This window comes from Mytilus trossulus, chromosome 1 (genome assembly GCF_036588685.1).
Source record: "Mytilus trossulus isolate FHL-02 chromosome 1, PNRI_Mtr1.1.1.hap1, whole genome shotgun sequence".
In the NCBI taxonomy this organism is placed as follows: Eukaryota; Metazoa; Mollusca; class Bivalvia; order Mytilida; family Mytilidae; genus Mytilus; species Mytilus trossulus.
Genome location: NC_086373.1, coordinates 65,186,565 through 65,198,545, shown reverse-complemented (window position 1 = coordinate 65,198,545; position 11,981 = coordinate 65,186,565). Strand labels below are relative to the sequence as shown.

General features: G+C 32.1%; 1 protein-coding gene across 3 annotated transcripts; it reads right to left on the bottom strand.

The window, feature by feature from the left end:
* Window positions 1–4,559: 4,559 nt before the first annotated feature.
* On the bottom strand, window positions 4,560–11,765 carry LOC134682278 (uncharacterized). 3 transcript variants are annotated; one of them, XM_063541756.1, is made up of 4 exons: window positions 11,642–11,765; window positions 8,908–9,029; window positions 7,656–7,704; window positions 4,560–5,926 (listed from the first exon to the last, which is right to left on the bottom strand). In XM_063541756.1, exons 2-4 carry the CDS (start codon window positions 9,015–9,017, stop codon window positions 4,712–4,714), a joined length of 1,374 nt encoding a protein of 457 aa, XP_063397826.1. In that variant the 5' UTR covers window positions 9,018–9,029; window positions 11,642–11,765; the 3' UTR covers window positions 4,560–4,711. The 3 variants fall into 3 exon arrangements, with proteins under 3 accessions (XP_063397826.1, XP_063397825.1, XP_063397827.1); XM_063541755.1 differs by lacking the exon at window positions 11,642–11,765 and adding an exon at window positions 11,050–11,143; XM_063541757.1 differs by lacking the exon at window positions 11,642–11,765 and adding an exon at window positions 10,048–10,147.
* Window positions 11,766–11,981: the final 216 nt, after the last annotated feature.

The window sequence follows — 11,981 nt, the reverse complement described above, 5'->3', positions numbered from 1 at the left end:
TAAACTAAAAAAAATAACGGATGTCGAAGTTTTAAACAATTATAAAGTGATAACTTCTGTAATACGCATACAATTATATTCGTTCTTATGTTGTACTGTTATACCACTGCCCCAGGTTATGGGGGGGGGGGGGGTCCCGTTAACATGTTTAACCCCGTCACATTATTTAAGTTTGTGCTTGTCCCAAGTCAGGAGCCTGTTATTCAGCGATTGTCGTGTGTTTATGTGTTACATATTTGTTTTTCGTTCATTTATTTATATAAATAAGGCCGTTAGTTTTTTCGTTTGAATTGTTTTACATTGTCTTATCGGGGCCTTTTATAGCTGACTAAGCGGTATGTGCTTTGATCATTGTTGAAGGCCGTACGGTGTCCTATAGTTGTTTATGTCTGTCATTTTTGATCAGTGTGGACATTTGTCTCATTGGCAATCATACCACATCTTCTTTCTTTATATACATTGTCAGCACAAAAGCATATTCACGTTTTGACTATTGTGATTGTGATGCAGACCATGAATATTTATAAATCTTTAGTTTATTTCGGAATTGTCTTACTTGCTCACATGGTTGACGACCCTACACACAAATTACCTTTTAATTGCTATATTATATTGTAGGCGGATTATGATCATTGGGAATCGAATCAAATTCAAGAATATCACAATCAATCGGCATTTAAATCAAAATTCTGTTCAGAAATGTAGGAATTTGAGACTATTCAGTAAACCATGAGTATTATTTCTTTTCACGCCCTACCAAACTTCCTCCAACTTTAAAACGATTACAAGTCACGTCTGGTACAAAACAACTCAGAATTTTTTTGTAGGACCCGAAGGTGATTGAAAAGTCTAAAAAAAACACACAATTCTATAGAGACAACTCCGGGCGTCATACCGAGACATTAATGAACGTCAATGATGACCGCACAGCCAAAAATCAATAATAAAATATACACAGTATAAAAAAACGTCTGATTTTTATTACCAAAACAAATGTTGTTGACGACGTCCACTGTATTACAGATTATATAATGACTTTGAATAGGTACATTGTCATACATTTTATAAATGTTGCGAGATTACCAATGCAACTTTACCAACTTTAGACATCATCTCCATTTATTACGATATAAATTGTATTAAAAGCAAATTATAGTTGTTTATGTCTGTGTCATTTTGGTCTCTTGTGGACAGTTGTCTAATTGGCAATCATACCAAATCTTCAAAAACCTGCAAAAATCTACTGCATGGACATGAAATACAATAAACAACTATTTGTAATTACTAGAACATTTTACTTTAGTTTGAGTATCAGGACATCTGAAAGATTGTCAAAGTCTTGTTCATATGAAATTAAAAGATCTACATACATGTATCAAGAACTTCACAAAATGACAAAAAGTCAAAGAAAAAAAAGCATTCCAAACTATTGACGAAAAAATTATTTGAACTACAACAACAATTCAGTATTTCAAATCAAAATCAAGTTAAAAATTATACTCAGCAATAATTGTCTTTTATAGTTGATTATGTTATTTATAAATTTATATACATACAGAGTGTGGACAGAAGTATTCGTCACTTGAGATTTTTCGCTATGTATAATGATTGTATACAAAGATTCTTGTATGTGTTCACATCAAGAGAAAACAAAAACACCTTAATACAAAACTATTATAACCAAATAAACGAACATACTGTCGATAATGCTACGTCTTTTAAAGCCTTTTTGATAAAAATCAAACCATAAATGCTCTCAACCTATTTTTTTGTTTTTTTTATGAAATATATAGCCACAAAATGCAGGTGACGAATAATTTTGACAACGGTCTGAAATCAGACATAAATTGTAATAAATATTGTTACCTTAATTGTGATAAATTATCAAATTAAAATGTTGAATTTTTCTAAAACACTTACCTTAATCATCTGCATCTTACATATCTATACTGAATTGTGTGAAAAGTTGACAGTAAGCAACATATAGTATATAATGTTTTAAATACCGCGCTGAAGTACGTCCATTATTCTGTTTTAAATGTAGGTCAGCTGATAGATTTTATTGATTGTTATTTTCTGAAAACGTCTTTTTAAAAGAAAGGGTGATCGATTTCAAAGAGGATTTTTGTTTGTTTTCTGAAGTGGATATATTTCATACATCCGCAGGTAACATGTTATACTTACGCAAATGAACCCATGCAGTTGTGAATCCGTGCTATGAGAGGGGGAGCACCAACCTTTTGTAGCGATACAGGATTGTACTTGTAAAAAGTTTAAGTATACATTTATCATTTCTGAAGCTCCAAAAGGGTGCACGGGTCCCCTGGCAAAACTGCCCCCATTTAATTCGTCTCTGGTACCCGAGTACTACCAACCAACCAAAAATAATTGCTTATTTAATAAATAGTAAATCAATCAAAATGAATACTCGTAGTGGCGCTTACCTTTCATCTTCCAATACCCATCTTCAATGAAATCTATAAATAGATTAAAGCAAGCAAACATGCAGCAAGCAAATAGCTACATATATTATATCATACAAAAAGCGAATTTTCACTTGTTTAAAAGGATGTCTTCGGTAATTTTTGTTCGATTATTTAAATACATGTAGTAATTTCCGAAACATCTTTACCGATATTTATCATAATAAAAATTTGACGATTATATATATATGTTTATATAATGCTTTTTTTAAATCTGTTTTTAAAAGATAAATTATAATTGGATTTATTCAAATTTAAATAACTAATTAACTTGCCACGAACGAAATGTACTCGAAGTCATTCAATCTATGAGGATTGTTTGTAACAACTGTATATTTAAAAAAAATTTCGGATCAGTCGAAAAATAAAAAGTGACTTAAAATTCTTTGGATGTCGTTTCCATTAGAAATTTAAAAAAAGGAGTATTTATTGACTCATAGGCCTGGAGAGAAAACTTAGCGGAGATATAAGACATCAAATAAATAGGGAAAATCTATAGAGAAATTAAAGGAAGTCGAAATGATATACAAAATTAAGGAGGCCTGGCAGAGAAATTGAGTGATTACGTGAGGAAGAAAAAAGAGAGAAGTTAATGAAAGAGAGAGGGTATCAAAGAAGTAAAAAGGAGATGTAGAGATGGATATGGGCAGAATTACAATGTACATTCACATTCAATTTATCACTTATCTTCTTATTAAATTTCAAGATAAACAATCCAACATGTGTGTTATAATTGCAAATGAGACAACTATCCACAAGAGACTACAGGAGGAAGATGAAAACATGCAACTTTTGGTCACCGTCGGACCGTTTAACAAAAAAAACAAAAAACCTACACCTTATAGCGAGCTATTAAAGGCTCCAGCATTCCAAAATCTGAAACAAGTTAAAAATATAAAACAAACGGCTAAAACAATGAACGGAAAAAAAATAATATTGGAGCCACCACATTACGACATTACTCGTTCATAATACTGTAATATTCTCATATTTAAGCCAATGTTGATGTGTTGATATCCACCAATAGAACGAATTGAGTTCCTACAAATATACAGTTGATTTGGGAGAGATCCAGAAAAGGCTTCAAATCAAAAACAATTATATAAATTTTGTTTTCATTTTCATGAACATTTAGTGATACATGATCATCGGAATTGGGTTTATGATACGCTTATTTTACAGAGTAAAAAGACTGATTGACAGGTGATGCACTGAATATATGACATAAATGTTTTCACTAACAACTTGCCTTTGACCTAACGACTTAGACTTGTTACCGGGTGTGTACTAACACGAAAAACACAACGGGTGCCATATATGTAGAGCAGAATCTTTTTGGAGCACATGAGGTCACCTCAAATTTTTTGAGGGGGTTCGTGTTGCTTAGTTTTTAGTTTTCTATGTTGTGTTTTGTGTACCATTGTTTTCTGTTTGTCTTTTTCATTTTAGCAATGACGTTGTCAGCTTATTTCCAATTTATGCGTTTAAATGTCCCTCTGGTATCTTTGATTCGCTCCTCTTTCTTGACTGTTTATAACTGGACCTATGATAGTAATAATACTAGTATCTTTAGCTTAAAACATTGTGTTTGTAACTTCCTTTATATGTTTTGAGAGTGGTCGTAAGAAAAGATACTTTGACCGGTGTGTATCATTTTGTACATAATTGAATTGTGCACTGCAGAACGATGTACACATATGTACACCCTTATTGTTTGTAAAATGTACAATTTTATACAACATGTTGTTATTGTCAGAGTACATATCCAAACTTTTACCCCAAAAAAGGTGTGTATTTATTTTAGATTTGTAGAATATTCAACATTCCGTTTTAAACAATCATAAACATTCGTTAACAAACGTTTACCTTGATGTGAGAGGCGTATCTTCTTTCGGATTTTAGCCTAATTTACCATAAAGTGCCCCAAAACTAGCTTCGACTATCAAACTTTCTGAATTCATGCTGGAATATTTTTTTAAATTTTTTGTCGTATATTATTTTCGTTTATAATTCAACATGTTACAGGATCTAGCACGTGCCTTTAAATAATGGTAGACAAATTTGAATATATGTTTTAATAGTCTATATATGAGAAAAGGTAATGATGAGAAATATCTAGACTGCTGCTGACGTGTATGGTGCCTTATCGGGATTAAAATAATACTGGCATTATTTTTTTTAATATTCTTCAAGACTCATCCTTTTAATGATTTTCAATGAACACGTTGCTACAACGGAATGTCATGCATATTTTTATCGTCAATATAGTACGTTGGGGCAGTCACAACTGCATCGTCTTCTGAAGCGGGTAATTTGTCATCAGTTATTTCATTATCTTGATTTTCTAAGGCTTTCTCGATTGTTTTGTCTATCTTGTGATCATGTGATAGCGCTGTGTTGTCTTTACTAGAAATTTGTCCTTGATCACTTTCTGATTTTTTAAGCAGAATATTGTTCGACACTGTGTGTTCAATGTTAGAAGTATTCTTGGAGGCTTCATTGTTAGCTGTCTGCTCTAACTTATCTTGTTGAACAGACACTTCATCGTTAAAAGCTTGTTTTGAAATGACTTGTTCAGCAGACACGTCATCTTTATCAGATTGTTTAGAATTGACTTGTTGACCAGACACTTCATCGTTAACAGGTTTAGAACTACCTTGTTGACCAGACATAGCATCGTTAACAGGTTGTGTAGCAATAACCTTTTGAGCAGACACGCCATCGTTAACATGTTGTTTAGAATCAATTTGTTGACCAGACATATCATCGTTAACAGGTTGTTTAGAATTACCTTCTTGACCAGACACGTCAGTGTTAACAGTTATTGTGGCATTAACTTGTTGACCAGACAAATCATCGTTAACAGGTTGTTTAGAACTAACTTGTTGACCAGAAACATCATCGTTACTGTCTATTTCAGTATTTACGTTTTCACAAGACACTAAGTCTTCATCACTTGCACTTATTTCCACATTATCTTGTTCATCACAGACGTCATCGTTGACAGTTTGTTTAGCATCAACTTGTTGACAAGACAATTCATCGTCAACAATGTACTGCTTAGAAGTAGATTCTTGGTTTTTCTTTTCATCGGAAATAGTTTTTTCATCTTTGGTTTCTTCTGCTGTCTCTTTTTCGCTACAACATTTATCGGCAATTAATTCTTGTTCATCCGTTCTATCGTTAACACTTTTGTCAACATTCTCACTTCCGTTAACAGTTTTTGCACAATCTTCCTCTTGGTTAACACTCATTGTATCGTAAACAACACGTTCAATATGCATCCCCGCTGATTGGGTTTCTGGTTGGATCTTGCATGTAAAAGAAGTCTCGTTTTCATTATCCGTCATGTCTGAGGTTACGTAGCTGTCATTGTGGTTGCCTAACTCAACATCGACTATCGCAGAATTTCGAGGTGTATCAGGTAGTTTACCAGTCATTACCTATAGTATTAAATAAAATTAAAATAAATCTAATCTAGATAATCTATTGAGTGTAAAACATTTGCAAAAGTTTGCAAGTTTCATAGAATTAAAATGTCTGCCGTGTCCAATTATATCAATGTGTTTTGGGTATTGAAATATAGTCATAACTGGATATCTCCCTACCGGCATTAATGACTTACATGCAATTGCATCCTGCCTTTTGTGACGGTACACATTATAACTAGACTTGCTTATTTCCACAGCAAAGATGAATAGGATAAATGAAAATTTGTAATCTATTGATTCTAGAGATTTCATTATGTTTTGTTAATACTGCAGGAATTCAAACATTGTTCATTCCGCCCGTCTCCCGTTTGTTGTTGAACTTTATGATTCTCATTTGTGGTTTATATTGGTGTCAATAATTTTTATGACTAAGTTTAATATCTACAGATACAGTTGTCTTTCTTTATGCATGTACATGTATATTTGTGTTGTAAAAATTGTAATGTCGTATGGATTATATTTTTTTCCGAATGTTGTACAAGTTAACTTCTAATCATAAATGTATAAAACAAGCACGTGCACACTATTTTTGGTTCAACTTATCAGTGTAATTATTCAAAGAGTCCATGTTGTACATGATTGATTGGTTGGTGATTGCTCTATATACATGTACGTCACATCAGCAAACAAATGCTTTTTCGCGGCGATAATGACTACATGAGCCTATGCTTCGTGTTAAAGGCATTACCTTGACCTAGTATTATGGTTGACTTGTTATAAATTGTGACTTGGACGGAGAGTTGTCTCATTGGCACTTATACCACATCTTATACATGACTCCATTGTTAAAACTTCACTACAAGATGTTTAATGAACCTTGGATCTAGTATTAGTGAAGAAATTAAGATAACAAGTTATCCTGCCTGGTGTTGTCATCTGCAATTTTTGAGAAAGAAGTGAAATTGTATTTATTCAAATCTGGATTTTGTATTGCATATTTTAAACTACATTTTTACAGTAATTTCATTTAAACATTTCAAGATTTATACTGTAATTTGCCCTGCCGATATAAGATTTGTATTCGCAAATGAACATTCATTTGTTAAATGCATCATTAAACACACCAATCTTATCAAATATACAAGATCTTGTATCAACATGATTGATGATTGTATAATTTTGGGTTCATTAACGTTCAGGGGCAAATATTTCATGCATATTTTAATATTTAGGTCGATCATTTGAATGAAAGCTTTGGACATACATTTGTATGTTGAGAAGGCATTCGTTCTGATATATACTTCAAACTGCTACTTTTTACATATTGTGACTTGAATGGAGAATTGTCTCATTGGCACTCATACCACATTTTCTTATTGTACTAACAACGGACTTTAGATCCAAGGAGACCACTGGATGTTTAATATGGCCCATAAATTGTGATTTGATATCGTATGAAAAATCTTTATTTTTCACGAGAGCCAAGTTCCTTGACATTCCACTCATTATCATAAATAACTCAATATCATTTTCAGACTCCTTTGTTTCATTTGTATTCACAAATGGAACTCACACAAGAAGACAGCAGCAGATGACATTTAAATATGGCTGCTAGTTTGCACAAAACATAACACGTTTATACTTAATTGATCGTGAGAGTAGCTAACCGAAGTTTAGAAACGAACCAATATTATTTTCATAGGACACAATTTCTTTTCATTTACATAATCAAATATCTTACCGGATTATCTCTAAAACTAACTTCCTGGAAATTCTTTTTCTTTCGAAACCTTTAAAAGTAAAACATAATATTGAACACAAACAAGTTTACATTTACAAAGTAACATTCCGGTAGTACTATATATTGGAGATACAATGGATAAGCATTGGTTTGTTAAAAAGATACAATGAACACAATGGTTGAAAGTGCATGATAACTTGCACATTCTCTGAGGTTCAACCTATCGGTCTTACGTTGCCCTATGTGGATTCCGATAAACTGATTTTCTGTACATGCAGTCGCATAAGGATTCGTATTCTCTTTATACTATTGCTTACTGTTTGAAACATTTGAGTATCAAAGACAATTTCCTGTTCCTTTCTGCAGCATGTAAGCATGGTGTTTATGCAGCAGATTTTTAATCTGTTTCTAATATTGACATTGTTCCTTATAGAAGGTTTATACAAGTTAAGTTCATAAAATCCTTTTTTGTTTGTTATCTTTTGAAGTATAAATCTTTAATATCAAACTATAAGAGGACTTTATCAACTAGCAAGGAGTTTTAATTACAAATGTAGACCGCATTACATTTCTATCTAATTTTCAATTTGAATTAATGTTACAAAACATATCCAAGTACGATTACATAATACAAATTAGTTAATACGGCGCTATATATACCAAAAATATACACAAACATTGTTTGGTTGAACGATTAATCTGCGTTTTCTCAGCATCCAGTGGCAAATATTACATACATATTCAGGGCGATATCATATCAATTTGATATCAATATACCATGCATGGAATATGTACTAGTAGGCTAATATTCCTCTTTTGATTCATAACGTGCTAGCTCTCGAAGAAATAGTCCGTAGAAAAAGAACAAAAATCATGTGTTAACTACTTTAATACCATAGCAGAAAATACAGTATTTTTAAATTTTGCTTTTACCCAGTCGAAGATCCATCTCAACACCCTCAACAGAATGGAGTAGAGGTTTGAGATGTAGATGTAAAACTACATCGATAGGCCAGGTAAAGTCAAGTTGCTTTGAAGGTATCTTTACTTCGGATTTCTTCAGTCCGAGTTATCCGAACAAATATAATTGTTAACGCTGATTACTGTTCTGTTAAGCTCATTTCTGTTTTATTTTGAGCTGTTTTGATAAGCCGTTAGTGAATGAATTTTTTGGAAAGAAAACACTGTAATTCTAAAACAAAAGGTTGTCTAAAACCGGATGATAGAAAAAAAAGCATATACGTGTACTCACCTGTAAAATTTAATGTATTTTCTGGACAGATACACTATGACGACAACAACAACAATGACAACCAATGGAATCACAACAGCAAGGGTGATAGTTGTTGCTTTGTCCACCATCTTTGTTTCTATCTAAATTGCAAAAAAAATATTTATATTAAGAAAATCACAGGCGCTTGTCTCAGACCCCCCCCCCCCCCCCCCCCCCATATTATATGAAATATATTAACACAATGTATTAAACTCGCATTTTTGAAATATGTCACCCGGTCGCGACCTTCCGTTATGTTTCGATTTCACGGTTATGAACTCCACTAAAACTTTCTATGTCATAAATCTAAATTGATTTTTCTACATAAAACCATTCTCTGTTGTCGGAATCAATCGACACCCCCAATTATGTCAACCGTAAAAAAATCCAATACAGCTGACCGACAATCTATACCAGTGCCAAAACAGAAACAGCCAGTTCATAACACTTGTATAAAATATCCAACTTTTTCAATACAGACTTGTTCTGAATGCTGTTTTACATATATCAAATGTGAATTTAGGGCCAATATTTCCAATATGGATTGGCAATGATGTGAATATAGGGCCAATATTTCCAATACGGACTGAAAATTAATCCTGAATTACATGCACAATATATGTTTACATGTAATTCAAGATTCATTGGAAATATTGGACCGGGTCGAAAAGCAATATAGATCACGTGATTTATATGACCAGGACGACGTCACCAGCATGACACATGCCGTTTTGGTAGTATTAGGGCTGTTTTAATCGTGTTATTTAATAAATATATAATATGAATATGGCATAATAACCAATGAGACCGCTTACCACTCAAATTCAAATAAGTGGATTTAAACATTTATAGACAGCAACACGTCCTTCAACAATGAGAAAAAAAAACCACCTGAATTATCGGCTATAAAAGCACCGAGTCTTGAGCCGACTAATACCGTTATTATTGAATAAGAAAAGTGTAATGGACAGTTGTTATCAACTATGGCACATGGATTTGTTTTTCGAGAAACGTTTTTACTTTTTTTGTTGTTGAAAGTTTAGTAACTAAAAAATTACCCATCAGGTATAATACTTTTCAATACATCCGCAGCTTTCTTACATATCATATACGCCTTACCTTCTTTTGAACTCTTGTTGAGTATTTTATGTAATTCTATATCTTGGAGTTTGGAACTTTCTATGTCATTTTCATAACGAGATTGTTCCAAATTTAAAACATGTCCAATCACTAAAGACAGGATGAGAGCTAACTAAATTTTTACAAACAAAATAATCACAATGAGTCTATTCTGACCTGATAAAAACACGAGTCTTAAAAGTTTTATGAAGATGTCAAAAGATAGATAAAGATTTTTATTTCATCGTCAATTTCCTGGTCATAAGATTTAACAAAACTTTAAGATAGTGATATGCGTAAATTAATCCATATCTAAAAAATGTGTTAAAATCTATTTTGATCATTATCTTGAAAACGGAATTTACACGTTTATATTAAAAAGCCTAGGGGACATATGGATTTTTGTAAAGTACATGATATAGAAACACTATACGTACTTCTTTTCCTTATTCCTGAAGAAAGTAAATTCAGAAAAGAGAATCGGACACAACTAATATTATTGGTTTTGTACATTTTTTTTATATTTGGGTAAGGATAAGAATTTTATATATCAATTCTCATAATGAAAGGCATGCAGTTACAGATAATGCATAATTGAAGAGTTTTCTTTTTGAATAAATTAAACATCGAAGGGTGTCAGGGCTTATCGAATGAGAGATTGACCATAGGGAGAGAAAATAGCTTCACATAGGTATATAGCATATTTTAAGGTAACTTTAAGTTTCAGTCAAAGTGTAGATATTCTATGTTTTGCTATATATTTCCTTTACCGAAAACATATGGTTACCACACAATTTGAATATATCCATAAGGTGAATCTTATATTGACTGCTGTATCAGAAAACCAGAAAGCAACCAATCTATCAAAACCTAATGAAGCCCAAACCTTTATCTCTTTTACCAATGATGTTATTTGCTTATAATACATTATACCTTTTGAGAATACTTCGAGAATATAGTATGAATAATAATAATTTTGATAATGAAAAGAAAAATCTGTACCTTAATCGCACGTTTGGTCCATTTGAAAGATGAAACTGCAATATTTTGTTATTATTAACATCAGAGAAAAAGGATGTATTAACGTCGATTTATAATAAACCCACGCGTATGTAAAAATAAGATAGGATTATGTATCTTAAATATCTTTATCCAGATTTATAAGGATTATTTACATATAGATGGAAAAGGAGTAAAGACATTGATTTCGTTTATAATTATTTACTTTTGTTTGTAAGATTGTTAAGGTGACCAATTGTTTCAGATTCAGATGTTGGCGAGCAAAACAATGGCAAAACCTGTGTACAGTGGGTTTTGACTAACACATGGTGTTGCTATCAAAAGCGATTGAACTATTCTAAATCGTATGTCCCATAAAATGATACGGCGAATATCTGCATTAATATTGTTCGTGTTTTGTAAAGAGATTCATGCAATCAAGAAATTCTGTCAGCACGGTCTCAGTGTCAAATCATTATAGACAAATTTAACAATGCATGACTGTCACATTACATTTATCCCCCCTTTTTCTTCTGAAGTACATTTTAAGTCCACCCACTCGTCAATATTATAATAGAATCTAAAGAATACTCACCAATGATATATTTGTTTACTTTTAACTGTTTGAATCCGTCTTATCACAAAGAGGAAGTAGAAGATTTGATATACTTGACCTGTTTTCTATAAAGAATTTTTAAGGTGAAAACTTTTAAAACAAGAATCATATTTCTGACTTGGTTATAAATAGCATCGACACCTTTAAACAATTTATTCATTTCCTTGTTAATTTTAATTATATCCTGGCGATTATTTATTTATTTCCGATATTAACAAGAAAATTAAGAAGAATACATGATAACGTGTAAATATTTGAAGTTTTTCAGTAAATGATAGGCCAATGACTTCAAAATTTGACATTTTTGACATTTTGTTCA

Excerpts from the sequence above, each read along its gene's own strand:
- LOC134682278 (XM_063541756.1), bottom strand. The coding sequence starts at position 9,017 with ATGGTGGACAAAGCAACAACTATCACCCTTGCTGTTGTGATTCCATTG. Across the intron at positions 7,705-8,907 it reads AAATACATTAAATTTTACAG|GTTTCGAAAGAAAAAGAATT; the intron begins GTGAGTACACGT and ends TTACTTTTAAAG. Across the intron at positions 5,927-7,655 it reads TTAGTTTTAGAGATAATCCG|GTAATGACTGGTAAACTACC; the intron begins GTAAGATATTTG and ends TTAATACTATAG.